We start from the raw sequence: 26,876 nt of genomic DNA, 5'->3' as shown, positions 1-26,876 counted from the left end.
TGAAAATAATTCATACATTTTTAACAAAGGAACTGCATTACAGAACTATATATCTCACATTTTATATTTGAAATACAAAACTTTTAAAGGCACTTAAAATAGAAAGGCTAAGTCCAATGATTTAGATGTTACCTCCATTTAATAAATTAATTCCCACTTTCTCTGAAGTAACAAGGTTTTCACTTTCATAATCTGAAATAAAATATTCAGAAATGAAATAAAAATCTAAATATCTAAATCAATCATATACCTATATAACATGTCATGCCAAAATCTATTAAAAACTAAAGTTGCAAAGCCCAGCACTCTGAAATAAGACGGTGCTTAAGAGGTCATCTACACAATGAACAGACAAGGAAGTGCCAGCAGGACATGGACACCACTTCAGAACACTGATTAGGGGCAGGGGCAGAGCTAGACTTGAACACAGAATCAGTTTGGAACTGTTTCTACTCCAAAAACAGGTAATTAAAAAAAACCACAAAACCTGTTCCTTCTAAGAAATGACAAGCTGATGCAGGAACAGTCTAGTTTTAAAAGAGTAGAACAAGCTGGTGCAGCACTGCATGCCTGCAATCCCAGCACAAGGGAGGCTGAGAAGCAAGGCTGGTACATGAGTTTGAGGCCATCTTGGGCTACACAAAGTCCCAGGTCAGTGTGGTCTACACAGGCAAACAAATGAACATACAAACATGTGCAGTATGATGCACTCCTAAGACTAGACATCTCTCACGTTGTTTTTCAAAACCCATTCTACATTTATAGAAAAACAAAAAATGACTAATTAGAAAGGAACTCTTTTAAAAAAAGACATAACCAATTACTTAACAATTTGTCAAAAATTAGAAGAAATTATGCAGATGAGGGGGCACTGATAATTTGGTGCAACTAGAAACATAATTTGGCACATTTTAAGGGGCCTAAGAAATTCTTACTATGTAAACCACTTATTTCATTATCATGATTATATCCTAGAGAATAGGTCTAATATTGAGATCATATTTTACAGAGAAGGTCCATCCCATTATAAAACTGTGAAAGATTAGAAACAGTCTAACGTTCAAAGATAGAACTGGTTATTTTCAAACAGTGTGACACATTAGGCAGCCATTTTTTAAACTGAGTTTTCATAGACACAGGTAGTAGGTTCTTAGGCAAACAGGGCATAATGCCACTGTATGAGCACTATAATCTCAATTCTGTTATTGCACACACACAAACACATACACACTCATAACAACACAAGGACTAAAAGTAAATACAGAAAAACATTTAACAGTGTATCTCTGGGTAGTGAGATTGTAGATAATTTTTTTTTCTTCTGACTTTTCAGTATTTTCAAATTTTATACTCAGAAAACATTATTTTAAAAATTCACTATTGTCAATTCAGAAATTTTTATAACATGTATTAAACAAAGAATAAATATTTATCATACTCAAAAGATTATCTAAATAATGGAAAATAAATTGTTGATGTATAAGAGTATAATCCCAACATGTAAGTAGGTAATTTTGAATCTCTCATTCTTGAGTATATAAAATTGATATTTAATAAATAAGAAATGCAAATCTCCAAAGGAAATTGGTGCAAGGCATCTAAAAATTGTGCTACTTGGGTATTAACACTGAAGATATAACACTCTCCAATGTGATATAGACACCCATTGTTCTGTTAAAATAGGTATAATGGAGAACATGCAGGATGGCTTAATGAACTATAGTTTGTTTGGGTTTTTTTTTGCCAAAATGACTAGAATAAATCTATGATAAAGAATACAACACCATACCATTATTTTAGTTGGAAGAGCCGCACCAAAAATCATGCCCCCCCAAAAAAACACAAATTTGCAGGACTATCACAAGTCCAGTAGGCCTTGTTACTGTTATTGTCTATGATTTCTTGCTAAAAATTCAAGTAAAAGAGTCAAATTGCTTAAAGAGGTGAAAAAACATAGTGGTGTACGGTCTGCAATGACTTGGAACACACTAATAACACTCTTCAATGTTTCCTCATTTGCAGACTCTCAAACACAGTATTTGAAGGACTCCATCTATTTGTTTTTAAAGCATTCGTGAATTTATATTCTACTACAAAAAAGGGTATTTCACACACAAAAAAGCAAATGACTATTAATTTTGAAAGTTAACTTTAAGATTGTATGACTACAATTTCTGTGATTTAAAAAAATCACATGAATATAAAAGTAAAATATATTCTAATACTCTTACATAGGAGCTGAGGTTTGCCATTTCAACAAAAATTCTGAGATGGAATTAATAAAAATCAAATTTCCATTTATAACACAAAGCAATAAGTTTAAATCAGACTATTTTGAGTTGTGTAGCCCTTTATTAGCAACTAAAATAGAAGGTATCTGTTGTACAACATGGGTAGTCATTGTCTATAACTGGAGATTTCTTATATTCTAATACAGATCATTTATAAATGCAATTTCTTTTATTAAAAAGCTTCCACCCTTTTGTCTGTGTACAATCTGCAAAACTATTCTGAAAGCGGAATATATGTGCATGAGTCTGCAAAGAGTGCAAATTTCAGATATGCTAAATGCTTTACAAGTCATTTTCAAAAACTGTGTCAATTGGGCCTTTACACTGTCATCTTTTTTTTTAAATCAAAATATTTTGATCCCAGCCTTCCTTCCACTGCCCCAAACTATAAAGCATTTTTTAAATGAGTTGAAATTAAGGAGGACTACACCTACTAGAAAAGAAGAGAAGAGAGTTCTATTAGTCTGAGGTTTCAGAATCCCCCCACACCAGAACCAACATCTTGGTAAAGGCTAGGCTGGACCCTGGACAGAGTATGAGTCTGTGCAGGTGGTGTCCCTGAGGGTCGGAGCTTCAGTGGACCGTGAGTGCTCCAGCTGCATAACTCACTGAACTGTCTTGCCAGCTTCTACACTGACTTGACTGGGCATAATTCAAAAAGGAAAAGCTCATATTCATTCCATTCTTCTGGAGTTCTGTGATAGCCTAAAAAAAAGAAAAAAGTTGATGAGAGACATTTAAAAAAAAAAAATGAACATTGTAAATGTTTGTAAAAAGCTTGACATTGCACATTTGAAAATCAAGTTGTTTTACCCGTTCTTAATTTAAATGTCTCCTGCCTTATGCTAAGTTGAGAAAAATCTCATTATTTCATCCTCACAAAGATTATGCTCTAATCTAGCTTCTTAATTGGTATATGTTTTTCTCTAGTCTTTAGATCTTAGCTACCTCTGTCTTAATATACTAAAGGCTTTATTCATCTGACTTAGACCAAATCTGTCTATATAACTCACAGACATAAAAGTATAATTTTTACTTTAATTTTGTACTAGTTTATAATTTCTTTCACACAAAAAACAAATCTATTTGATTCTACTCAGACTTTAGAAAATTATTGTGGCAAACTCTAACCTAAGTTCCAGAAATAAATTCAGGTCCTTGAAAGGCTTTTCCTTCAATCAATCTGAACTACTTTATTTTTTTTCTTTATTTATATATACAATGTTCTGTCTGTGTGCATGCCTGAAGAGGACAGCAGACCTCATTACAGATGGTTGTGAGCCACCATGTGGTTGCTGGGAATTGAACTCAGGACCTCTGGAAGAGCAGGCAATGTTCTTAACCGCTGAGCCATCTCTCCAGCTCCCAATCTGAACTACTTTAACAAAACGAAAAAACTTCATAAAAATCCATAATATACAACTATCAAATCATGTGAACATCAAGTGCCTTGTTCCAACTGTTGGTTAACCCTCTTCTATACATTCCGAAACAAATGATCCCACTGAATCTTCCTGAAACATTATTCCGAAACAAATGATCCCACTGAATCTTCCTGAAACATTTTCTTATTCCTCTTAAAGAGCATTACTTTTTTTTTTTTTGGTTTTTCGAGACAGGGTTTCTCTGTGGCTTTGGAGCCTGTCCTGGAACTAGCTCTGTAGACCAGGCTGGTCTCGAACTCACAGAGATCCGCCTGCCTCTGCCTCCCGAGTGCTGGGATTAAAGGCGTGCGTCACCATCGCCCGGCTGCATTACATTTTCTTTAAGAAAATTCATGTTTATTTATTAAGAGGCAAACAAATGTAATTTAGCTTTATAAATCCAACTAAACCAAAACTTCTTTCTTAAAATTCTTTTTGATTGTTTTGTATATTTTTGAGACAGGGTCTCAACTATGTAGCTTTGGCTGTTCTGGAACTCACTATGTAGACCAGGCTGGCCTCAAACTCACAGAGATCCTCCTGCCTCTGCCTTCTAAGCGCTAGGATTAAAGGCATGCGCCATTCATTATACCTGGCTTCTTCTGACACCTTTTAAATAAAGTTAAGTTTTACCTTTATTGTTTAAGAGAAAAAGACATATACAATCTATTTTACATTATTAGATAATGAACAACATCCATTTAATTTCTCAGTGTCTATCACATTCATGTGTATATGCATCCGGATGTTTGCATAGACACACAAACCCAAAATCAATCTTCTGAAAAAGAAAAGTATATCAGCACTGACTGAGTCAAGAGAAAAATATGACTATCTCTGTGTTAACAAAAATTATTGATCTGTGTTCCAGTGGTAAATTTATTCAAATAAACAAAGTAGTAGAAACCTATAATTATGTTAAAAGTTACCAGGAAGAAACTGACACTATGTAACAAAGCCAACAAAGTTATCGTACCAAAATGGTAACATTTTAGATATTTTGAAATAGGACAGCATCAGATGTTAAAGGTCAAGACTTCCTAAGTATACTCACATTTAATAACACCCCGATGGGATGTCTTCCACATATAGTATTATGATATTTCTTCAAATAATTGCTAAAAGATACAGGATCTAATTGTTCTATAATACTCATACCCTAAAAGGGGGGGAAGGGAATAAAAGACAAAATTTATTATGTCTTAATTATATTTTAAATTTACTTACAAATTTCTCAGTTAACAAGAGACAAAATATATTAAACAATCCTTGGAAAATATCAAAATCATTCATGAACTGTAATCTCATAATAGTTAACCATTGGCAGAAAAAAATCCCAGGCTATATTCTAAGTCTGGGTACTTGTAAGTCACCTTTACCAGTCGACATTCACCTCACAACATACTTTACAATGCTATATTTTCCTCTAAAGAACAGTTACAAAAGCAAATCAGTGAAAATTCACACAAAATAATCTGAAACTAAATTTTATATATAGCTGTTTAAAGCTGTAAGTTTGATTTAAAGCTGCATAACATTTTAAACAGTTAATGGTTATCTAGGTACCTGATAAAATACAGCAATCTAAGAAAACATTTTGCATAGTTATTTCAACACCCCTATGGCCAATGATGAGCTTAGTGACAGGTTGAGATAGGCCAGCTCGAAAAAGGAAAGCTTTCACTCTCTCTACTTTAGAGCAGTGTCTTTGAAGGTTATAATTAAGACATTTTAGAGTACTGCTAAACAAACTGCCATGAACTGAACACTTGTTTATACTAAATTCTGCAGTCTCCAAAAGCATTAACATATTTTTAATTGTTTGGTATTTATTTTTATGTAGGTACACATGCACAGATAAGAAACTACAGCCATTTACTTGCCATGGCATGAGTTAGAGACAATTTGGGGAAATCAGTTCTCTTCTTCTACCAGTGCGTTCCAGGGACTGAACTTAGGTGGACAGGGCTTGGTTGCAAGCATCTTTACCAACTGAGTCATTTCACCAGTCCATATAACATATTTTTAATCCATTAAAAGAGAGCCTCTTTGTTTACTGAATTAGCAAGTAAATCATTGAATCTAACTAATTACATTACTTTATCTAGATCAACCCCTTTTTATATTTGTATTTGCTATATTAGATTAATGTCTTTGAGAAAAATGTAAGTGGTCATTTCACTGGACTGAACTGACAATTCTATGTGATTGCTAAAGTCTAGTCAAGTCTTAACAGTCTACAAGCACAGACGATAACCAGGCAAATGACTCTAAATAAAGCCATCTGGAAAATGGCAGCCATTAATAAGTGATGTAAAGCTTTATAATGGAAGCTTCAAAACCGAAACTGTACAAGAAACTTTCTCGGAATACCTACATCTTCCATAATCATTATCCATTCTAGAATAAGACTTAATATGAGTGTAGAATTACTTTGCTTATACATTAATTAGCCAATCTGAAACTAGTTTTTAATGCTATCTTGGTTTTCTTCTGACAAGCAGGGGACTTTTTTGAGTCAACAATAACATTTGGTACAAGATTAAAGAAAAATTAAACATTAAACCTAAAATATACAATATGATGCAAAGAAACAGTGCAATTCTAAACCAGTAAGTAGTAATACTAAGATGAAATTATAACTCTTCCAGAAATATGGATAGTCAAGATATGGTGTGGGACAATTCTGTATTCTGTCAATTATGTTGTAAATAAACGCTGACTGGCCGGTAGCCAGGCAGGACGTATAGGTGGGACAACCAGACAGGAAGTAGAGGTGGGGCAATGAAAAGAGGTGTATTCTGAGAAGGAAGCTCTCCCGCAGTCCTACCCAGACACTGAAGAAACAGGATGTGACCTACCCCACTGAAAAAGGTACCAAGCCATGTGACTAACATAGATAAGAATAATGGGTTAATATAAGTTGTAAGAGTTAATAAGAAGCCTGAGCTAATGGGCCAATCAGTTTATAACTTATGTAGAATCTCTGTGTGATTTTTCTTTGGGGTTTACCGGCTGTGGGAACTGGGCAGGACAGAAACCCTAACAAGCCCGCTCCTCATGCTACAAAGATATAACTTTTCTATGCATGAAAGTGGCATCAAAAGTTTCTAATCCTAGGCTTTGTCTCCATAATCACTGGCTTTACCACAGTATAAAAAGAATTACACTAATAATTCCTCAAACATCAACATAACTACAACTGGTGTACACATTATGAGAAATCTAATGCTCCTGAATGAAGCCATAAACAGAATCCACTTTTAATAAGCTCTAGGATGAAAAGTTTCAACAAACATTTTAGTAATAAAATTTCCAAGCACATTTGAAATAAGCATCATACTTGTATACTGATATGAATTCTAAGAGAAGAAGATGAATTACATTTAAAGCAAGGAATTATAAGTAACTGGCCAAGAAACCCTTAGTGAAGAGATAAAATACTACAAATGTAAAGAAGATACTACTAAATAAGGAGCTCAAAATGAAGATTAAACTGGTTAAATTATAAAGATAAACCAGAAAATGCACAATGAAAAAGTGGAAATCAAGAGATAAAATATGTTAAAATTTTAATTCTTTAAGTGTATTAAGTGCCTACTACTAGATAGGAATTAATTCGATTCAAACCTGTGACAAGCATGATGATTTAATGGCATGTCTTTATAAAGAGAAGATAAAGGGAATAGGAGCTTTTCTCATGAGTGAACCTCTTCAACCCAGAAAATTCACAAAGTACATAGATAAAAGCATGAGGATAAAATTATAAAATGGGACATCCACTGACTAGTACAGAGTACTAACAAACACATCACATATACTTGATAAGTGTAAAATTACTTGTTCCAAAATTCCAAAAATGTCAGTTCAATGTTTATTATCCAAATTCCAAGATAATGAAAAACAAAATGCTTCCCAAATATTCCTAGATAGCTTACCTATTCTTAACAACCCTGGAAGATATAATTAGTGAGTCTAAGGATCAGGCAACAGATAGCTCTCTAGGGCTTGTACAGTTTAAAAACTTGATTATTTACATAAACCCCATATACAAAGAAATGAACCAACACTTATTTCAACCAAGTCTGTCTGTCCCTCCAGAGTACGGAAATACATCATAACTGAGCAATTTTCGCTAGAAATTTGCAGAATACATGTTTCTAACTTTGGGAGTATGTGTGCTGAATTTATTGTTTTGCTGACTCTCAAACAAATGGCTAAAAACCCATGATGCCAAGTCCCAAAGGTCAATCTGAAACTGAACAGTAGATACTGAAAGAGCTGCAAATTCAGAATTCTGATAACTACTTTCCCATTTTTAAAACAAAAGTAAACAAAAATGTATCTACATTAAACAAAAGAGCTATTGTTATAACACAGAAGAAAATCTTATTAAATATCGAATACAAAAGAGTAACATATATTTTACATGCATTTATAAATAAGAAAAATCATGCCTTTTTAATAATGACCACATAATTAATGAGCACATCATCAAGTATCAGAAATATAATCCATTCATTTGAGGATAACTATATGTTAGAGAAAAGGAAATGTCCTAGTTTCCTGAAGAGGAATCAAGATAAAAATTTTAACAGTACAAGTAATTCTATGCCAAAAACAAAACGAACCCTATTCTAAAGTAGCAGTGCTAAGAGCCAATGTACTAATAATTACAGAGAATGCAGCCAAACCTAATAAAGAAGATATGGTATAAATTCAAGAGAAAGAAGCATGACTTAGTAAATTGCAACAATTTATCCTTTTAAAATAGTAGGAAGAAAGGAAAGCTTTTGATATTCAAACTAAACAAAGTGATTATAAATTAATAAACTAGATGGCTGTGATGACATTTTCAGATTCTCCCTGCCAAATAATTTGCCAATATCAGTAATGAGACACCCCTAAACTATCATAGTAAAATGGTATACTCCAAAAAATTAGCATAGTAGAAATGATATCACATACTATATATTAAATATATATGTAAATATGGCTAATATTTTAAGACATCAAAATTTATAAGATTTGTTTCTTAAAATACATTGTTTGTCAGTATAAACACTGAAGTTACAAGATACTATTTACCAAAAAAGAAAAGCCAATAAAATCATAAACCTTTCAAATTGTCCATATTCTACAACATAGCTGTTTTCCCAACTGTAACATTTATGAGACATAATTTTCCTATAAACATTTTTGTTTTTTCGTAATTAGTTTCTAGATATTCTATGGTTACAGCTGTGAACAGTTTTCAGAAAGAACAGAAATGTTTTTTGGCAACTTAAAAATAGCTTACTAACATTTTAACAGTAATAATAAAATTTTTTCCAATAAAAAACAAAGCAAAACTTGATTAACACAATTAATCCTGAACAGATATATAGCTCTGACAGGGTGAGCGTTCTTTATTCAATACTTGACAGCAAAAGTGTTTCAGATTTGCTTCTGGTAGATTTTTGAGTATTTTCATGTAAATACAATATTTTGGGAGTGGAACAAAAGTCCTAAACACAAAATTCATTAATATTTCACATATACTTTCTATGTCCCATTGCCTTGGGTGGCTTTACATAATACTTTCAGTGTACTTTTAAAACTGTGATCGGTCACACGAGAGCAAGTGTGCCCTTTTCACCTGTTGGCATCAAGAGTTTTGGATTTTGGAGCATTTCAGAATTTAGATTTTCAGATCATCGATACTCAACTTTTAGTATATTCAGAATTACAAACATTTTTACATACTTAAACAAAAAGCCATTTGAGTTTATTGAGATCTTACCACTATTTTTATTCATATACTCTAAAAATTAGCTCATAAATCAAACTAGCAATATGCTAATAAAGACAGACATTTGTGAGCCTTTTAAAAATTCTACATATAACAAATACTCTATTTATTTTGAAGCTCTATCCCATGATTTTTTAAATAAAAGTTCCAAGTAAGTTTTGGTAATTTGCCATCTAATGGAAGGAAATCTGGGGCAGACTTAGAAGTCAGCCTGGGCTTACTGGTTCTTGACATACAGCCACTCACGTAATTTAGACAACTTTCCTTTCTGAGCTAAACAGGAAAAGATCTAAGAAGTCTGCCCGTGTTCTATATCACACAGCACATCAGGTAGTTTGCACAAATTCACCGACAGAGTCACAGTGAGGAAGATGCTAAGACTATGCTACAGAAGGGGCGGACATGGGCAGCTCCACTCTCAGGCTCCCATGAGTGATTGCAGTGTAAAGACAGGGTTGCTTAAAACCACCATGGGCAATCTCTTCCTGGCTGCAGCCTTACTATCAGTATGGTGAGACTTCCCAAACTCACACCTCTCTGAGCTGCAGCCAGTAAAGAGCCTATTCGCAAAGATCCTCTGCCTCTTGTTTATAAGTATCCACTTCTTTCCACCTTCACTGCCACCATCTTTTATCTTTTCCCTTAACACTGCCAACTGCCCTGTTTGCTACACCTGATCTTGTAGTAACTGCTTTCTCTACAAGAATGATCTTCAAAACCATGTAAATTACATTAGTACACTTTATACCTCACATAAACTTTCACTGTGAATGACAACACAGATGATAAGATAGACAGATGATAGATAGATAGATAGACAGACAGACAGACAGACAGACAGACAGACAGACAAAGAGGCAGTCACCCAACAAAATAGAGAAATGGTTAAGTCTCACAAAACCAAGTATAAATAATGGAAATAAGCTGGGCAAGTTGACACACTCTTCACAGGAAGATCACAAGCAAATATTTCTGGCTGTCTCAAAACCAAGATATTTTGAGGTTTGGCGGGACTAAGGAGTCCTATCAATTCTATATACAAATAACAGTTTTCCGCCCTTAAGACTTGACATGTAACTTATACAGAACTCCTAATTACCTGTACCATTTCTACCTCATATGACAACAAGAAAAGTTTTCCATAGTTTTAATAAAGAATGAAATTCCCAGGAATACTCATCATCTAAAGTGAGGGAATATTATGATTTCTTTTATTTAAGTTTTATTTTATTTTTATTATTCTATGTATTTCCTAAGAATTATTCACCTATTGGAGAAAAAAAAAATCAAGTCACCCAGCAGTGACGTACAGTAATTTGAGCAACAAAGGCAAGAGCCAATTGGAAGTTTGTGTTTACTGCTGTCTTACTGACACTTTATATACACAAGAATCTAACTACTTAAAAAAAATAAAAAATAAATAAATAAAAAGAATCTAACTACTTCCTTGTGCCTTCTAACGTTGCTGTTTCTGAACACTAACATTTAAGACACAATTTATTATAAATTGCCTTCCTTTTATTTCACTTTCATATTAATGTGCTCATGTTTTTAATTGTATATATAGAAAGATTTTATATTCATTCATTCATTTGAAAAAAGATTTGAGTTTTTATGTTCTAATCACTATTCAGGCCCTTTGGATACATCAGAGAAAAAAAAAATAAGTGCTTGACTGGCGGAAATTGCAGTTCTTACACGTGAAGTTCTTTCATGTGAAGAAGATTAAGGCAATTAGGGAACAAATGCTGTCAGGGTGAAGTACAGAACGTAAAACTAAACAAGGTGGCCAGCAGACCCTACTAGGAGGATAAGGAGCTAGATAAGAAGCAAAGCATGATGGATGTGCCTTTAATCCCAGTACTGGGGAAACAAAAACAAAAGCAGAAGCAGGTGGATCTTTGTGAGTTCAAGGCTAGTCAAGGCTACGTAGTTGGACACTTTTTAAAAAAGCACAGTCGAAGTAAAGACTTGAGCTAGGTAAGTGAAATAGTTAAGTACAAAAAGAGCAAAAGACAAAAGCTGGAAAAAGTGTGGCAGTATCAACCAATAGTCTACCCACAAATCTGCTTGGGGCTTGGTGGTGGCAGCGCACCCATTTAGTCCAAGCACTCAGAAGGTAGAGGTGGGTGGATCTCTGGGAGTTTGAGGCCTGCCTGGTCTACAGAGAGTTCCATGATAGCCAGAGCTACACAGAAAGACCATCTTTAGGGGCTGAGGGGAGGGGGTCTATTTGGACTTTATTTTCAGCTACTTGAGATTGAAAATGACAATAGCAGTTGAGAAAATGTAAGCCACCATCAAGTGACTTAGAAAAGACATGTCGAGAGAAAATAAGAAGTTCTAATTGTTGCTATGTTGAGGTTGCAAATTATTTATAACATTCCAGTGAAAATACTAAGCTAGTACCTAGTAAATATAAATAAGGAGTATAACAGAACAGTCCTAGACCAAGGTGTTTTTTACTGGTTTTGGTGCTAAAAGTACTGTTTCATAAAAATCAAATACAAACTGTTAAACACACTACACACATGCACACGCACGCACACACACATACACACACCTACCTACTCACTTCAAGGAAGGCTATTTGCTTTGGAAATTCTTTGCTCTTAAAGCACCTTTGAGCCTAGTGTTGAGGTAGGGTGTTCTGGCAGATGCCTACCAGGCTAAGACCAGCAGGTAGCAAGTCTGGGGTCAGCCAAGACTATAAAATTACCTTCTGTATAGTTAAATAAACAAGTGAAAATAATTCTAATGAAAAGGAAATCTTTACATACATACCATTAATAAACAGTTTCTATTTCATACATACACAGTCATTCTTCCTTATACATATTTGTGGGGCAAAGGCACATACTAGACCCTGTGCATGCTAAGTGTGTTACTCTACCACTGAGCTACCAAACCCCATCCCCTAGACAGTCATTCCTAAATAAATAGAAGAAATGAAGAAGTAAGCCAGGTGGAATGAGAACCACACTAGTCAAAAAAATCTGAGATTTAGTGATTAATACTACTGGGGATTTTGAAATGATCTCAACTTCCATCTTGATTTAGAACACAAAGTTGGTATGAATGTAGATACAGTTTTGTATTATTGTCATATAAAGGATATCCGGATATTGTCCAAAGAGAGTACACGGAGTAGGAAGATAAGGGGAAAGACCACGTCCTTCTCTATGTTTGATGGATCAGCTTATTCAAGCCAGATAACACTCAAACATTGGTCCTTCCTGTCACAGTCAAACTGACAGAGAACATTATTGTCAATTTGATACCTCTTTGTTCCAATTTAGCTTCTAACTTGAATAATTCTTCTGAAACTGCTCTTATAAAGTTCCTAACTTGATATTCTGTCCCCTGTTAGTTAAAAGCTTTTTCCTCTCGTCATCCATTCTTAGTTCCCCTAAGCAGAACTCTTAATGGCTGTCCTCTGAACTCCAACACTTATGTCAGCATATTCTTTACCTAGCTACCCCTTCCTCCCCTCCATTCTCTCCACACAATGGCTCTGACCACCTTTCTACCCCTCCTCCACACAGCAATGATTTTTAAACGTTCATCTCCAGCCAAATATAAGCACACAAGAGGAATTCTCTGAATTTGAGGCCAATCTGGGGTATATAGTAAGTATCCAGTCAGACAAAGCTACACAGTAAGACCTACCTCTCAAAAAAAAAAAATTTAATGTTTACCACCATCCAGATATACCTTTCTGCTCTAAACCAAAAATGCACAATTAAAATATAATATAGGTCATATGTATAATTTTAAAATTTTAGTGGCTATATTAAAAAATAAAATGAAAGAAGTGGAATTAATTGCAAAATATTTAACACAATCTATTATGTTTTAATTTCATTAAACAATCAAGATAAATCATTTTTGAGGGGGTTTTGCTAGTTTGTTTCATTCTAAGTGAAATCAATGTATATCTTATACCGGCAGTAGATAGTGAGTGACAATATCCATATTTCAGTACTCAATAAATACACATGACTAATGGACAATTACAATTTTGAAAGGTGCAACCCTATGCCATATCTATTCCTCTATAGTATATTCAAATGCAGATTCCTTACTTAAATAAATTAATTACTTTTGACCAAATAATATTCTACCAAAATGTATAAAATTGATATAAACAAATCACAGACTTGTAAACAGAGAGACTCAAACAGTGACTCAGATATCTAGACAAGGGTCTACTGTTAACAGACAAACGAGGGCTAGAGAACTGAAAGGGCCTTAGAGATCACAGAGCAAATGAGGGACAGTCCTGCTACACGACTATTCCTTAGGAATACACACCAAAATTACTTATGTAACTTTTTAAAATTATATTTAATAAAAAATCTCTGTAATAATAGTGCACATTCAGGTGTGGCTAATGCTCAAAGAGGAGCTAGACTGAAATAGAGTTTACTCTGTACTTATGTACACCTTAGGCTTATGCATCCCACACACCCTGTCATCCTTCAATCACTTCTGAGTCCTGGTCCCAGGGTACACTCTGAACAATTAAGCAGGAAAAGAAAACTGCAAGTCTAACCACTTAGGAAGAGGGAAGAGTTATTCCCCATAGATATTTTCAGAGTAATTTTTTAAATTTCAAGTATAACTATCAATACTTTCAGAAAAAATAAGAATTGTAGTTTTTAATTTTACATTTAGAAAAAACAAGATAAAATCCAACACTGGAAAACCCAGTGGCATAGATAGATAGATAGATAGATAGATAGATAGATAGATAGATAGATAGATAGATAGATAGATAGATAGATAGATAGATATCAAACAAAAAAAGAATAAAAGACAAAAGGGGAGAAAAGCAAATTATTGGTACTTATAAAAAGTAATCTAGCTTTCTTAAGGTACTTTCTCTAATAACCTTAGAAGACACAGGCTAAAGACTACAAACACTTCAAGTTCAAATTTAATATAAGTGAAAAATGAAACTAAAATTCAATATATAACAATAAGACTTAAAGGAGGTTTTATAGAAGTAAACCAAAACAACAGTTTTAAGTTATTAATTTCACTAAGGTTAAATTCACTTTAGGAGGTTTTTGAAAAATCTGGAATATAGTATTAATCCCTAAGTATTTCTAGAATTTTTAAAACTTTAAAACATTAAAATGATGTCGTTATAAAAGTTCCTGCGGTATAGCAGACAAAAGCTAAGTTTGCTAAATGCCTAAAGTCTGTCATCATAAACTTAAGTCACCAGACTCGGCATGTGGCTTAGCAGGACAACACTTGCACTATATTCTCAAAACTCTGAATTTAATACCCGGCAAAGCAAAAACATAAAATGAAAAGGCTATAATAAAATTAGTTCCAGAAGGAAAAAGGTAATAACTGAAAAATTGGAGTATCAAGCAATCAGACATTTATGATTTTAGGTTATATATATTTTATCAAGTAGTTCATAAAATCTTCAGCATCCCTCAAAAATAAGTTTGGCCTATTAAGAAACCAAATCTAAAAATTAAACACTAAGTTACTTAATAAATTTCAAAGAACAGTAACAGTTCAGAAAGAGTCGAAATAAGTGACTTCAGATGGCCATCAAGGAGTTACAGCCATGTACCCCACCACTTCCTACTGTTGCAGCTTACAGAGTTAATAGCATTAAATGCTGCTGCCCCTCTTAAACCAAATTCATCTCCAAAAATATCATTAAAATCTATATCCAAGTGCTGTTAAGTATTCTCACTAATCAAACAGAAGTAAAAGAAAGTTCTTAGAGAAATTATTCATTTGAGGATACATTGCAGTTTGAACTTTTAATTCAAAAAAGGGAAAGAACTGTTAGCCCATTGTATATTTTAACATATTAAATCTTGAGTCACTAATCTGGAATGAAAAAAAATATTTTTAGAGCATTAAAACCCCACACCTGAAAGACTTACCATTTTATCTAGATGTTCAATGGATCTATAAATCTCCCCCTGGGATTCATCATAGTAACTGTAACGGAACCTTTGACCTTGAAACAAATATCATGTACAAAATAAAATAGGGAAAAATTAGAAGCTAAAAAAGAAAGCAAGCGCTTACCAGATAATTTCAGTTCTCACAAAAGGCAAAGCACAGCTTAAGCCTCTGCAAGAATCAATTCCCAAAAGCCCTCAACATAAAGATAAAAGGCATATTTGGGAAGGCAATAAAGAAATGACACATCACCAGAATTTTAAGATGTTAAAAACTATTTCATACTGCAGAAACTTTAAAATCACCAGCAATACAAGGATAAGGAAACAAAAGAGCTTAAAGTTAGAAGCATTGTTAAACATTCTAACAGTCTATCATTGATAGTAAACCCACAAAGAGTATGAATCAAGAAAATCTGACTTCCAGGATCCTATCTCAGTGTAAGAACTCAGTGAGTTTACCACTGTTGATCTCTCAGACAAAGCAAATGTGTGTCAGCAATACTTGAAGGTTGTGTGATTTCTATGGCTATCATATTTTTAAGGAAAAGGATTGATACATGTGCCTTATGCAATGTGAACAGAATTCACAAAAGAGTCAACTGTCCTACACTGACATGAAATCCCGGCTAAGAAGAGTATAAGCACAAAATAGTCAATGTTCAGCTGTTCTTTAAATGCAGAGATTAAAAAGAAATTTAAAAAAGAAAACAAAAATTCCAAAAATAAATTGCTTCCTAATATGAAACTCAAAAATTAATACCCATAACAAATTACAGATTATTTAACTATGACGTATTTGAGATACATCTAATATAGCTTTCAAGAGTACCATTCTTATTTATTTTTATGTTTCTTTTTTAAATTTTAATTATTTTTATGTATGTGGGTGTTTTGCTGCACGTGTGTCTGTTTACAACATGCATGCCTATGCTTGTAGAGGCCAAAGGAGGGTGTCAGATCTTTTGGAACTGCAGTTACAGCTGGGTGCTGGGAATCAAAGCTGGGTCTTTTGGAAGAGTAGCCAATGCTCTTAACCACTCAGTCAATATTTTCCTAATTTTTTTTTTAAAAATTAGGCTTGAGTTCTTTTTTTTTTTTTAAGATTTGTTTATTTATTTTGTATACAGTGTTCTGTCTGCATGTGTGCCTGCAAGCCAGAAGAGGGCAGCAGATTTCATTACAGATAGTTGTCAGCCACCACGTGGTTGCTGGGAATTGAACTCAGGACCTCTGGAAGAACAATCAGTGCTCTTAATCTCTGAGCCAGCTCTCCAGCCCCTATTTTCCTAATTTTTAAAGCTTTGCCAAAATGCATTTCTAATGGTATATCGAGTACACACAACTGTGACTTAGGTGTCATGTCTAGAACTATTAATAAGTCCAACTTCTAGCCTCACAACTGACAAAGAAGATTCGGTTGGATTATTATGATATTTTTAAGTTTCCTGTTCGTCTTATTGAAAACAGTATTGTACATATAATAGTCAGGGCAAAATTATAAAACTCTCTTTGGTATATTTTTTAAAAAACATTGTATAACTCAGTATTTCATCTGTTCATGCTAACCTTTTTTATTCTTATTTTCCCAAAATACAACATATTCTTTAATTTTCATATTTTAACTGTTTACATTATCTCCTAATGCCACTCAGTATAATAACTATTCACTTCCCACAAAGCTATTGTTGAAGTTCTCTTATAACTGGTATCCTAGAATTGGACAGGCTGTGAGCTAAAGTCTGTTTTCTCGGAACGTAATGACAATGATGACTGACTGCATGCATCCAGCCATGGTTTGAGACGTACTATAGTCTCTGAACTGGAAGGATTCTTAAAGACACAATGATCACCTAACACTCAAAGCCTCTATATTTTAATTTATTTTTATGTAGGTGCACATCCAAGGGCACACACATGCTGCAGTGTGCAAGTGGAGGTCAGATGACCACCTGCAATGTCTGTTCTCACCATCTGCCTCATGGGTCCCAAGGACAAATTCAGATTTCAGGTTTGTTAGCAAACACTTCTACTCATAAGGTCATCTTGCTAGCCCTCAATACCTTTATATTAAATACATCAAATAAGTATTTCTTTCAAATGTTTGGAAAGATAGGTATTACTTTTCTTTTCTTTAGAGAATGTGTATTACACATAAGGACTGTCTGGACATAAAGACTGCAAAATTGGCCCTATTTTCCACACTTGCCAAGTACTTGTAACAAGAATACATAAAGCCAAATCTACATCTCAATCAGCCTAGCCTACTGATTTAACTCATTGGTACTATATTCTTGTCTATTTCAAAGTTTTTTTTGATAAAACTGCCAATCATTTCTGAGACAATTAAATGAACACCAAACAAGGAAATTCTACTTCCTTGCTACTATTCTAAAAATAATATTCTAAAAGCAATAAAAGTACTCTTCCTCGACTCTTTGAAATCTGGGCTATTTCAGGTTTAAACAACTGTTGTTACTTTCAGCTACTATCTGTAGCCCTATGTCCATGAAAGACTGCTATTGCTGGGTGCTTTGTGACAGCCACTCCAAAGTCCTTGCTCACTTCCAAGTGAGGAACTGTTTTCAAATAACAGCCCTGCCAGAGAAGTGAGAGGGGTGACCACATGTTTATGTGATGTTCTATCACACAGATAACATCCCAGCTAACTTTAAAGTATTGCTGAAGAAAGGCACAGATGTTTGAAATACTTTAAAATACTGGAATCATTATGCAATTTAATGCAAATGAGAGTATACATTAAAAACCAACTGGAACACATGTTTAGTATTTTGCTACTTTTTTTTTTTTTGGTTTTTTTTTTTTTTGGTTTTTTGAGACAGGGTTTCTCTGTGGCTTTGGAGCCTGTCCTGGAACTAGCTCTGTAGACCAGGCTGGTCTCGAACTCACAGAGATCCGCCTGCCTCTGCCTCCCGAGTGCTGGGATTAAAGGCGTGCGCCACCATCGCCCGGCTTGCTACCTTTTTTTTGACTAAATCACATTTAGTGGTATAAAAGTAAAAAATAAAGATGACTAGCTCATATCAATAAAGAACTAAATTTTCGGTACATGTATCTCCTGAATATTTTACTCATAACAGTCCATAATGTCTGATATAATTTTTAAAATTGTACAAGTATTTTCAAATTATCTGAACAACCCATTCTTGTTAATAAAGATACAGTATCTAATCTGAAATAATAGTTGCCTTCATATTACCTTAGCCTGGATGTGTATATATGTATGCATACACAAAATCATACATATGCATGTGCATACACACACAAATACAAAAGTCAACTAACTGCTGTTTGGAAACTGAATTAAGATACTTATTATTTAAAAATTAATTTCTCAAGATTTTGTTCATTAATAAAGGAAATGATTGTATTTGCATAATACAAATTAGCATAATGAAAAATGTACCTTTAGTTTTGAATCGTTCATCTTAAATTCTGCCTGCGTGTATCTCATGAGAAAATATTTTATTCTGTAAATTTTTATATCTGACTTTCAGGGCAATTATGAAGCTGACTAGGAACAATCAGCTGTCTCTGTTAACTGGAGGACAGGAAGTGTACACCCTTTTCTAACTAAGTATGAATAAAGCATATCACATAGTAGAGAAAATTACTTACCTGAAACTTATCCTTTCAGAAGGTACACTGGGAAAATGGATTCTCTGAGCCCCTGTTTCAACGTCAAGTATGAGCTTTCTAGCTTTAAGAGCCATGGACACCGCCCTAGGGGCAGGACAAGCTCTGGAACTCCCTAGTGAGTATGTCAGTGGTTTCTTCAGGTGCCTTCCCTCAGTTCTTTTCAAATTCAAAAGATGAGAGGAAAAAATAACCCAAGGAAAAAAAATCCTGTAAAGCAGAAACCTTACTCTTTGAGGGAAGGAGGGTAGCTCATTTGTGAATCCATTCCAGAGCACGCTTTCTGAGAAAAAGAAATACAGGTAAGTAATTTTCCCATCTCCAAAGGTGACTGGTGATTAATGAGTGGATTCACAGAGTGTGGAGAGGAAGCTCCAAGGATGTCTGTTTAACATACAACAGTCAACTAATGAGGACAAACAACAATGGATGGTACAACAACCAACACTATGTTTTAAGTATCTCAAAACAAAAAGAAAAAAATTAAATATCTCAACATTAAGCTATACACTAGATTGCTGAAATAAGCAATGACCTAATAATGTTAATCAAAAAGACCCCCCCCCAAAAAAGACCCAAAATATCAGGCAGTAGGAAATTCTTTCAGATATATGACTAGTAGAAACCGTTCTTAGTACATTTACTTATCACTTTGCTAATGGTGAGCCATTTTCCAAATATTTGAACCCTTATACAAATCCATTAGGGAGATTATCAGGTCATTCTACAAGGAGGTCCTAAACCTGGAACACCTACACCTGAAATCACAGTCAAATAAAATACTTCACAAAGGAAACACTATCTATGTTCTATCAAATAAGATCATCCTTTCTAACAACTAGATGCTGTCATCCGTTCACCCTGAATTTTGTTACAATGGGAAAGAAAGTATCAGTCTTATCCCAACACTGCTTAAAAGGTCAAAAGCCTGTGATAAAGATGTACAAAGACTAGAGAAGACTAATGTATAGGCTTGGATAATAACATTTTAGGAATTAGCTAACATATTCAAATCAACTTAAGCATTTAGAAAGTAGAATTATCCTTGCACTAAGAAACTTAACAGGAAAAAAGACTATATACAAATCACTTAACAGTACAGGAGAAATCTGAACATAATATAAATCTTACAAATACTTTGGGTAAGGTCACTTTGAGTAAGTAGCTAAAAAAGGTGATATAATGCTGTGAGGGTTGGTGGCGCACGCCTTTAATCCCAGCACTCGGGAGGCAGAGGCAGGCGGATCTCTGTGAGTTCGAAGCCAGCCTGATCTACAAGAGCTAGTTCCAGGACAGGCTCCAAAACTAGAGAAAAAATAAAAGTGATACAATTCTAAGCAATTTTTAAATTGCTGAAGATACTACAGTAGATTATACTCATATTCTAACAAAATAGTGTCATAAACATTTACTTAGTAAATTTATTAAAACTGATTTGTAAAACCACCATAAAGGCAAATTAATAGGAGAGTACTTCACGTTCAACTTCTTAAGTCTAATTTTGTTTAGAAATTTGTTAATAGTTTGCTAAAAATTATATTAATGAAAGCTATTAATCTGAACTTGGAAACAAATTTCTGTGAAGGCATAAAACAAATAATAATAATAGTATATATGAAGAATGTCAGACTTGAAACTTGGGAAACAGAATAAAAATTGTCTAGTTAGGGGGTTGGAGAGATGGCTCAGCGGTTAAGAGCACTGCCTGCTCTTCCAAAGGTCCTGAGTTCAATTCCCGGCAACCACATGGTGGCTCACAACCATCTGTAATGAGATCTTGTGCCCTCTTCTGGCCCGCAGAATATACAGAATATTGTATACATAATAAATAAATAAATATTTTAAAAAATTGACTAGTTAGATAACTGAAAGAAGTGCAGGCAAGTTTCTCCTACATAGAACCATCCAGAACTTGGTAAGCATGTTAAATAGTAAGAGAACTTGATAAGTATATTACTTATTAATAGAACTTTGTATTAAGATTAAAGAAAATCAAAAGCTAGTAGCTAAGGTGAAAATTATTATTATTATCCCATACTGTGGTGCTGATATGCATTTTTCTATGTCTAAGATGATGACAAGCACAGACGACTAAAATGCAGAGCTCCATTTTAGGGACTCCACTGAGGAGACCGAAAGAACAAGGTAACAGAATGTAGCGTCTTGACCTTCCCATGTCGTTTCATTCCAAAAAAACACCAAAATATTTTAGTCTCTATGTTTTTATTTCTCTGGTGTCTCTTTAAAGATGAATATCTATTAAAGCAAAATAAATGTTTATAGAAAGAATCATTTTTGTAAAGGGATACTGGCCAATAACAAGGAGACTACACTTTATCAATCAGCTTCCCAACTACCTCTATGAGCAAGGTTTTCACTATTTCCACAAAAGCTAGACCAAAAACAAAGAGAATACCCACCAATAAAAACAGCACTACCAGTAACCTAATTCAATAAAAACAAAGGCCTACTATGTATAGCTACCTAAGTAATTTGTGAGGGATACCAAACTCAAGTTAAGTAATTATACTTCGAAAGCCAGCTACTTAAAATTATGAAGAGACTAAAGCAATGAGAAGCTTAAGATCTATCTATATACTGAAGAGCTGAATCATTTCTCTGGAGTTACTGAGAACTCACCCATTACGATTGCTTTTATATTGTTAAAAAAACAAAAAAAACATGTGCCATATCCTTACAAGCAGGAAAAAAAAAAAGCCTGGTGCAGTGGTGTGTGCCTCTGATCCCATTTAGGGAGACTGAGGCAGAAGGATGCAAATCCAAGGTCAGCCTAGGATGGCAAGATTCTACAAGAGGGGGAAAAAGGAGAAAGAAAAAGAAACGAGGCCGGGCGCCGGTGGCACACGCCTTTAATCCCAGCACTCGGGAGGCAGAGGCAGATGGATCTCTGTGAGTTCGAGACCAGCCTGGTCTACAGAGCTAGTTCCAGGACAGGCTCCAAAACCACAGAGGAACCCTGTCTCGAAAAACCAAAAAGAAAAAAGAAACGAAACATCAACTGTCAAAGAGAGCTAAATTGATGACACAAAATATAAATTTGAAATATATGAAATTTGATTCCTACAATGGCTTAACTTGTAGTTGGCTAATGATTTAGCTTAATAAGCATGGAAAACAAAGTGTTATGCTTTACAAAGTGGCAATTACTACCTCCTGTAATGTCAATTTCCAAATATTACCATGTCACACCTAACACTGTCTGCCATACTACTGGCCAAATTACCCAGAAAGACTTTGTGCCTTTTGTAAGTAAAGTGAGCACTTAATGAGATTTAGTGATGATTGTGTCAGCTAAAAATGGAACACTAGAAAAAGCTCCATCACATAATCACTGAATGTAAACACAAACGCTTGGATGGTCTTCACTGCTAGCATTTACCAGCCTTAGAAATTTTTGAGGGTTTTCCTTTCTTTTTATAATTATCACCTGGAAATCCTATATTACAAATGAAATATTAATGTTTTTAGAAACTGAAGAAAAACAACCTATAACTTTCTAAGAATCTTGTTTAGCTATAAAAAATTACATTTTTCTCTCAACTATAGAATAATGTATGTTTGCATTAAGTATTCTTTATTAGCCAGGTGGTGGTGGTACACTCCTTTAATCCCAGCACTCAAGAGGCAGAGACAGGCAGATTCTGAGTTTGAGGCCTGCCTGGTTTACAGAAGTAGTTCCAGGATAGCCAGGGCTACACAGAAAAACCTTATCTCAAAGAAGAAATAATAATAACTCTTTATTGGTGTGGTAAAAAGGATGATGACCCACACACATGTAAAGCAGGAATATTACATCTATTATCCAGGCATGGTGGCTCACACCTGCAATGTCAGCACTTAGGAGACAGATGCAGGAAGACTGTGTGTAAGTTTGGGCTAGCCTGGGTAACACAATGAAAGCTTGTCATAAAACCAACAAAACCCCCATATTTTATGCAAGTTTACTTGTGGTTGCCTATATTGCCAACTAGAAAGACAATCTGGAGAACAGCATCAAGAGAACAGTATTAAGTGATTCATAAGAGCCTTCAAAAATAAAATAGGAAAAATATTTGCTTCACAATTTTTATTTACAAAACATGAGCATGTCATGTTCCTGAGAAAAACTCACAACACTGAGAAAAGCAGTTCTTTTTCCTAAAAGTACTCCTTACTTCTAAGATCAACTATGACTAAATTTCTAATTCCTGAGTCAGGAATTCCCTTCTAAGCCTCTACTTGGGCCCTAGAGTCTAAATAATATAGTTACATGAATAAAAAATTACTTCTGCCAGAAAGAATAATGCAAACTAGACAGTTGAATGAGTTACTGAAGAACCCAGGGAAGGTCTTTAGAAGGATGCTCAGTTACCCATACAACCTAAGGATGGGTTTCTAACCTCAATCTATAGACACTTTGGACCAGACATTTCTTTCATTGGGTGGAGGTTGGGGATTGTTCTGTGTATTCTAAAATGTTTAGCAACTTCCCTGAATTCTACTCATTTGATTCCAAAGCCTCACACCATCCTTCAAATCCCTTCCCAGTTGTGACAATGAAATCTAAACGGTCTTCTGGTATTCTCAAACTGGCCCTTGGAGGAAAACCATACTCATGGAAAACTAATGCAAACAGTGCTAATAATTTACATATTCTAATATTTATACCATGGAAGAGAGTCAAGTAGAGAGTACAACTTAAGAAATCTATTCAGAGAAGAATGCAAGAGAGAACCCAAGCAAGGCAGATAAAATGCTGACTCAGTTCTCACAAGAGAAAGCAAAGGGCTCCCTAAATAACTCACTGAGGACGCTGTCTGGCATCCTAGTGTTTTATCCTAAAAAGTTTGGGTTTACACTCCCTTAGAATAAAAGTGGAAGAGTATGAACAAATAGATATGACTTAAAATAGTGAAGAAAAGAGTCAAAGAGATAGAACTTAAATATTCTGAAACAGTTAAAGGTAAATGAAAGCAAATAGCATTTAAAGAATGCAAAATCAGTTGCCAGGAAGGGGATATCCACAATGCCTCACTTCTTTATGATCTAGCCACTGCAAAATCCCCTTCCCTCTTAGTTTACAATAATCACAAACCCACTTAAGAAACCTTCTTTTTATAAAGAATTACCAGTGAAGATCACAGTGCTGATAGCCCATATGTTCTAGTATTAGAGAAAACTGACTGAAATCGTGGACAAAAAATATTCACCAAAAGAAAAAAGAGAGACTAATTTAAAAAAGGATAATCAGAGAAGGACCAGTGTAGCACACAGTACTCGTCTACATTGTTTAAGAATTTGTTCTATCTACCAAACCTGACCTCCAAAACCCTACGCCATACATATGTACACAAATATGGGGCTAACAGGTTTTAACTCCTGCTAACAGAAGTGTTCAAAAGCAAGGATGCCCTCACAGTGTGAATCCAACTGTACCAGTCGCCTTTGGAAATGGACCTATCTCCTCTCCTGACCCTTTTTAAATGACCAAAAGGCTGTTTATTCACTTTTAAACATGGCTGCTATAAATAAAACTTTGTGAAGAGTGATAAAAAAAATTGAGACTCGGAGCTTGGAATGAAAAGAAACCTTTAACCACAAATACATAGCATCTTCCGTATGTTAAAATCTAGGACTTACCCCAGTGGCAGAAATCAGAAGACACCACAAAGAGATTACTAGGATCCGCTAGATATTTACTGAAGAGTTTTCCGAATTCCTGTTCTTTTGACTCACTCAGAGCTCCAACCAGTACAGGAATAATGGTAAACTCATCTTTATGGCTTAAAGAAAACAGAAAAAATAAAAATAAAAATACAAGTCATTTAAGCTGTTTAAAATTAAAAATATTTTTCCAATTGTGTTGGCACTAAAAAGTGGAACATTTATTAACAGTGATAATAGTAACAGATATTTTATTGTTGAATTCTAAAAAAATCTATAAAAGAAATTTTTAAGGAAGCTGATTTAAAAACAAGTACAGAATACTAAAAGTATCTATTTAAGTTACCAAAACTTAAATATTTAAGTTACATACTACTGTAAGCGGAGCTACTGTATTGCTAGGTATAAAATGTCCAAAAATAAGTCCACCAGATCATCCCCAACTACTCACAAAGGATATAGCCACCTACCCAGTCCTGCCATTTTCACAGAGCATTAAAGTCTCCCTCATCTACTTTAATTTGATCCTATAAACAAACACCATTTTTGACGCTTATTCTATAAACCAAGCATGACCTACAGAACTTGAACTTGGCTCCTGTGAGATTTGTAGATTGCACTCTCATCACTTAGCCTTAACAGTCAGATACATGCCAGCCTCGACACAACTCAAATTTCACTGACATCCACGTTAACAAAAGAATTAAAGGATATATTCATTTCTAGTACACTCCCCAAAGGCACACCCACCCACCCATATCATTGATGGTATATCCAGTTCCTTCTGACTGACAAATTAATGGAAAAGAAACAAAACAGATTAATAACTGATTTAAGTAATTGTGATTTACATCATTTTATAAAATATTTCACTATAATAAGATAGTATATATATTCAGTATTATTTTTATACCAGTTATTCTAAGAGTTAAGAGTTTTAGAAGCATGAACTGTTTGTCTAAACTTGTTTTGAATAGGGCTTTATGAATTCAGCATTATAACCACTACTTTTTAATGTTAATAACCAGACACAGGACAAACAGACTTCAAAAAAGGCTTTGTTTTTAATACTAACTTTAAGTAACCTCAAAATAAATGTTGACTAAACTATATACCACTACTTCAGGGCACCCAAATACCTCCCCCATAGTAACCCTCTTACCCTCGTCAATTGCGAAATAAACAGATCATACAGACCTCCAGTCCCTCTGCAATGCAGGGGCTCCTTGGGCAGAATCTGCATCTATGGTGTAAGGAAAAAAAAAAAAGAAGCTGGCAGAGGAAGCTGCCATGGGGCATCTTTCTGTGATTCTTACTAGTTTGCTAAGTAACTACACAGAGCAAACAAGGGCTTTCTCTATAATCGGGTTAATTATTAATCCAAAGAATTTTGGCATCTAATAAAAATTTGGTAACTGCCATGAATTAGTCTAACCTCAAAAGTACCTCCAAAAATAAATAACAAAAAATCATCAAAGAGATTGCTAATAATTATAATATGGTAGGGAAGTAGCTGTTTTGCAAATTATAAGGAGCAAAGGAAAGCCAGAGAGATGAGTTTAGAGACCATCCCTAAGGCACTTAAAATGACTGCCCATATCTTTAGAAGGATCACACCTACAAAAGGTATTTAATAAGTTATAACATGACGCATGTAGTCATAAAGTGTCAACTACAGATGGCTTGCTCTGAGACACAACAACAAATCTACTCTCCACAGACCCACCATCAAAAAGAAAAAGTCTAGTCCTCCACAGAAACGGGTGGAGTTGGGATCATTGGCTTGCCATTTCTCAAAACTTACTTTTTCTCTGTCTCCATGAGCATGAATTATAATAAAAGAACATTTGACTTGGAAAAATAAGTACTAGGACTGGAAAGATGGCTCAGCATGTAAAAGCATGGACATTGAACCTATAGTTCGCGATCCTAGAAAAGCTAAGTAATAAGGTGAACCCAAAGAAAAACATACATAGACCCTCCTAGAAATTGGAAGCAGACAAGATCGCCAGGCAAAAGTTGGGAGCATGGGGGTGGGAGTAGGGTGGGGAGAAGGGGAGAGAGAGAGAGAGAGAGAGAGAGAGAGAGAGAGAGAGAGAGAGAGAGAGAG

General features: G+C 34.5%; 1 protein-coding gene across 4 annotated transcripts in view; it reads right to left on the bottom strand.

Annotated features, from left to right (window-relative positions):
* Positions 1–1,733: 1,733 nt before the first annotated feature.
* The window catches only part of Memo1 (mediator of cell motility 1), a 97,607-nt gene continuing 72,464 nt past the window's right edge, over positions 1,734–26,876 (bottom strand). The window contains exons 5-9 of one of the 4 annotated variants that reach the window (XM_026789666.1): positions 25,964–26,009; positions 24,743–24,885; positions 19,085–19,385; positions 15,425–15,501; positions 4,797–4,874 (exon numbers count right to left, since the gene is read on the bottom strand). In XM_026789666.1, coding sequence (XP_026645467.1) covers positions 15,474–15,501; positions 19,085–19,385; positions 24,743–24,885; positions 25,964–26,009 — 518 coding nt within the window. In that variant the 3' untranslated portion in view covers positions 4,797–4,874; positions 15,425–15,473. Of the gene's footprint in view, positions 2,997–4,769; positions 4,875–15,424; positions 15,502–19,084; positions 19,386–24,742; positions 24,886–25,963; positions 26,010–26,876 lie in introns of those variants that run through there. The other 3 variants (XM_026789665.1, XM_026789664.1, XR_003378818.1) reach the window with 3 other exon arrangements.

The sequence above is a fragment of the Microtus ochrogaster genome, unplaced genomic scaffold, assembly GCF_000317375.1.
Source record: "Microtus ochrogaster isolate Prairie Vole_2 unplaced genomic scaffold, MicOch1.0 UNK26, whole genome shotgun sequence".
In the NCBI taxonomy this organism is placed as follows: domain Eukaryota; kingdom Metazoa; phylum Chordata; class Mammalia; order Rodentia; family Cricetidae; genus Microtus; species Microtus ochrogaster.
This window is presented reverse-complemented; position numbering and strand designations above follow the sequence as displayed.